Source organism: Babylonia areolata, chromosome 13, assembly GCF_041734735.1.
Source record: "Babylonia areolata isolate BAREFJ2019XMU chromosome 13, ASM4173473v1, whole genome shotgun sequence".
Lineage (NCBI taxonomy): Eukaryota > Metazoa > Mollusca > Gastropoda > Neogastropoda > Buccinidae > Babylonia > Babylonia areolata.
Window position 1 is genome coordinate 5,541,814 of NC_134888.1, and position 5,000 is coordinate 5,546,813.

The 5,000-nt window shown below is 45.3% G+C and overlaps 1 protein-coding gene across 1 annotated transcript in view; it reads left to right on the plus strand.

Moving 5' to 3' along the window:
* The window catches only part of LOC143289322 (uncharacterized), a 45,784-nt gene that overhangs the window by 18,289 nt on the left and 22,495 nt on the right, over positions 1-5,000 (plus strand). The window contains exons 2-4 of the mRNA XM_076598322.1: positions 171-649; positions 1,661-1,786; positions 4,136-5,000. The exon at positions 4,136-5,000 is cut by the window's right edge and continues 38 nt beyond it. Of these exons, the coding sequence (XP_076454437.1) occupies positions 434-649; positions 1,661-1,786; positions 4,136-5,000 (1,207 nt within the window). The 5' untranslated portion in view covers positions 171-433. The remainder of the gene's footprint in view (positions 1-170; positions 650-1,660; positions 1,787-4,135) is intronic.

Below are 5,000 nucleotides of genomic sequence, written 5' to 3' on the forward strand. Positions count from 1 at the left end.
ATACATTGTCTCTGACCACCCATTCAACGTGACGCAATCATTCTACATTATATATACATTGTCTCTGACCACCCATTCAACGTGACGCAATCATTCTACATTATATATACATTGTCTCTGACCACCCATTCAACGTGACGCAATCATTCCGCTCTACGTTCTGTGTCCAGGTAGCAGCATTGACCAGAAGGACTCTGGACTCTGCAGCGACCCACTGCTCTCCGTGACTCGCGTCAGAAGAGGGGGGGGGAACAAACCTCATGCTGACGACGTCACATATACCCTGACGTCAGAAGAGGGACGGAACTTGCCCTGACGTCATAGGAGGGACGAATCTCGCCCTGACATCTCATTCACCCTGAACATCAGAAAGGAAACAACAACAACAACAACGACGACAACAACGACGACGATAAACTCATCATAAAACAAAATGGGACGCCACACGAACTGCGGGCGCCGGCGCCACGACCTTGACCTCAGACACGACCTTGACCTGGACTTCGACCTTGACCTTGACCCGGGAGGGTGCGGGGGGTCCATGTCGCTGCTGAAATACCTGACGAGGCTGCTGTTCGTGACGACCTTGACTTCTGGCGCCGTGGTTCTGGCTGTGTCAGTGCTGATGCTGATCCATTGCCGTGACCAGGTAGATATATATATATATATATATATATATATATACATATATACATACGTGGTTTGTTTAACTGAATGTTTTTGAATGATCAGTGGTTTCTCCTATGCAAAATGGGAATTCGTTTACAGCTCACGTTTTTTGTGAAGGACTGTCACTCTCCAACTAAAAAGCAGGATTGTGGTGACACTGAATGCTGTAGCCTTTGGGGGGGGGCGAGGGCGGGGGGCGGGGTGGGGGGGCTAGTAGGCCTTTGGAGACCATCCCTAACACCGACTGTCCTGAAGCCTTCTCGGCCGAGAGAGTAGGGATGTAATTTGGGCAAGACACTGTAATCTCTAATCAAATTTTAGCCCTGATGGGCACAGTCGGACACGGCGATCATACAAATTATACCGGTAACCTATGCATCGATATTTGTATTTATAAATAAGTTTAATGTAGTCCTCTTTATCTGCATATTATTATTTTATTATTTTTATTATTATTACCACTACCTTTTTCGATATTATAATTATTATTTATTTATTTATTTATGTAAGCTTATCTATTATTTATTCACCTTTTTTTCTTTTCTTTTTTTTTCCTCAAGGCCTGACTAAGCACGTTGGGTTACGCTGCTGGTCAGGCATCTGCTTGGCAGATGTGGTGTAGCATATATATATGGTTTTGTCCGAACGCAGTGACGCCTCCTTGAGCTACTGAAACTGAAACTGAAACTGTGCATGCATATTATGAAAAATATGTCTTTGTTAGGAGTGATTATGAAACCGATTTATTTTATTGATAACGTGTTCCTTGTGTTCAACATTTTAGCAATCAGTTCACTCCCCTGTATTTTCGGTTTTATGCAGTCTACTTGTGACATTATGATGACAGATAAGTATCTTAAAAAAAAAAAAAAAAAAAAAACAACAACCCAACCTTTTATCACCTTTAGAGATAATATAATAATAATAATAATAATAATAATAATAATAATAATGATAATAATAAAGTATCCCTGTACCTCGCTGTGCCAAGGTCAAGGCCGTGGAGGACGTGGTGGTGGACACGCATGCGCTGTGCACCCACCTCCCTATCCCAGCGTACTTTGCGTGTGGCGTCATCGTCGTCACTGTGTTCGGGTTTGGGTGTGTGGGAAGAAAGGTAAGAGCGGTGTTTTCACGTGCTTTTGTTGAGGTTTTTCTGGGTTTTTTGTTGTTGGTTTTTGTTTTTTGTTTTTTTCTCCCCTTTTACATATAGAAGGTTATATTTCTCCATATAGAAGAATACATCGCGAAATGTTTTTGTTGGTGGTGGTGTGTGCGTGCGTGCGTGTGTGTGCGTGTGTGTGTGTGTGTGTGTATGCGTGTGTGTGTGTGCGTGTGTGTGTGTGTGTGTGTGTGTTCTCTGTGTGTGTGTGTTTCAGTGGCTTTTGTAGAGGTTTCTCTTTTTTTTCTTTTTTCCTCCCCTTTACACAGAAGGTTATAGTTCTCCATATAGAAGTATTCATCACAAAATGTTTTTGTCGTTGTTGTTGTTGTGTGTGTGGTTGTTTGTTTGTGTGTGTGTGTGTGTGCGTTTTGTGTGTGTTTGTGAGTGTGTGTGTTTGTGTGTGTGTGTTGTGTGTGTGTGTGTGTTGTGTGTGTGTGTGTGTGTGTGTGTTGTGTGTGTGTGTGTGTGTGTGTGTGTGTGTTTCAGTGGCTATTCAGTAAGTGGTAACGCGTTCACCTTGGAGGAGAGAGAATCTTGGGGGAACAGGATCTAATCCTACACTCACTGGAATTTTCACACACACACACACACACACACACACACACACACACAGAGAGAGAGAGAGGACACACACACACACACACACACACACACACACACACACACACACACAGAAGACTCACAGAATTTTTAAATGATCAGTAGTTTCTCCATTACAATGGGAAGTCATTTACAGCTTAGTCTTTTGTGAAGGACTATGACTCTCAAACTAGGAGGAAAAACTGCACTGGCTCTTACTTAATGCTACAGCCTTGGAGGCTAGTTGGCCTTTGGGGAACCATCCCAACGCCGACAGTCCTAAAAACCCTCTTGGCCGAGAGAGTAGGGATGTAACTTGGGCAAGACACTCTCCACTATAATCAAACTCTGGCCCAGATAGTCGGGACAGCAGTTGCCTCCTCTGCTGTTCTGATGGTCATAGTCGAACACGATTGACTGTCATAAAAATAGATAGGTAGATAGATAGATAGATAGATAGACAGATAGATGGAAATCTGTGTCTTCTGGGGGGTTACAATGATCGTAGTGCTGTGGAATTCTTAGAACTTCTTCACATGTACAACCTTAGGGAGAAAGGGCACTGTATAGATGTGCATCATTAGTAGTAGTAGTAGTTGCAGTAGCAGTAGCAGTAGTAGATGCATAGAGAGAAAGAGCGCTGTATAAATGTACAGTTATAATAATAATAATGATGATGATAATAATAATAACAATGATAATGATAATCATAATGTACATTTATATAGCGCCCTTTCTCTCTTAGAGCTCAGGGCGCTTTACATGAAAGAAAAAAAAACTATTACAAGTTACATAAAACATTCATGACCACTCTTTCTCAAGAATCCCCCCCCCCACCCACCCACCTTTCCCCTCCCCACACACACTCTCCCCATCCCACTGTACATACATCCAAAGTGAGCTGACATGGATGGTGTTGGAGAACAAGGAAGCTGAGAGACGGGTTTTAAATTTTTATTAAAAAAAAAAGATGAGTTTTTAGTGATGAGCGGAAAACAGAAATAGAATCAGATGCACGGATATGATGAGGAAGGTTGTTCCAGATGTGAGGAGAATCAGATGCACGGATATGATGAGGAAGGTTGTTCCAGATGTGAGGAGCAGTCAGGAGAATCAGATGCACGGATATGATGAGCAAGGTTGTTCCAGATATGAGGAACAATCTAGAAGAAAGAACGTTCACCATTGGTTCTTGTATTGACGCGAGGAAGTTTCAAAAGGTAACAGTCAGAGGAAGAGTATCAATCAATCAAATCAAATCAAAAAACACTTTATTAATCCACATGGAAATTAAGTTGTGCAATCACAGGCTCGTTATAAACACTAGCTTAAAATCAGCATGCACAACACAAGAAGAGATTAAAACTAGTCAAATAACAATTCCCAATAGCTGACGATAGACTACCCCCCCCCCCACCCCCCCACGCCCCCTCCGCACACACACATACTCACGTTAAGACAATAGGGTATTGCACAACAATATTTACAAATGAAAACATCCAACAAAAAAGGGTATATATTACTAATAAAAAAAAAAAATGACATGCGCGCACGCACGTACACACACACACACACACACACACACACACACACACACACACACACACACACACACACACACACACACACACACACACACACACACACACACACACACACACACACACACACACACACGAAGTAGTAATAGAAATGATAGTATGTATTTCTGTCCGATGACAGGTGACGGGGTTGTTGCTGATGTTGATCAGTGCCGCAGCCCTGGTGATAGGGGTGCTGGTGGTTGTCACCCAGCAGTGCGCCCAAGACGTGGACAACGTCAGCAAGGCCCTGCAGAAGAGGCTCCGGCAGTGCGGCTTCTCCCAAGGAGGGGGCAACAACTCCTCCTCAACAACAGCCAGCGACCTCCTCCTCCTCCTCTCCCTCCTCCACCACCCGACACAAAAACTCTCCTCTCCCCGCTACGAATACTTCACCGATTCGCAACTGGTGTCGGTCTGCAAAGACACCGCTTCTAGCCTCACCTCCCTATGTCGCCACGTCTTCGCCAAGGTGGACTCGCCCGTCAACGAAAGCTCGGCCAGGGATTGGTCGGACGGGTCCATGATGAACGTGACAGGGGGAGGAGGAGTGGTGGAGGCGTGCGCGGGGCAGGTTTCCGAGTCGATGTATTCTCTTTGCATGCAGGACACGGAGATCATTTTCCCGCTCCTCCTCACTCTCCCGATCTTCTACATGTTCGTGGGCGCCGCCGTGGTCTACATCAAACACGCGGACACTAAGCTCAAAACCAGGATAGACCACCTTACCAGAAGAACCCAGCATGGGAACTCTGTCGGAACCAACACCCCGACAACAACAACCACCACCACCAACACCTCCATCATCCACCACCACCACGGAAGGTCCAGGCCAGAGGATTCTCACAGCTCTCGTGGCAGGCGGGCGCTCTTCTCGTGCATCTCTTGGCTGTGCGTGAGGCACTCCTTGTGCTTCACGTGCTTGTTGCGCGGGGGCAACGACGCTTGCTGCTCCTGCTCCAGGTGCTGCTGTTCTTCTGCCCCTCTCTCCACCCCCCTGCACCCCA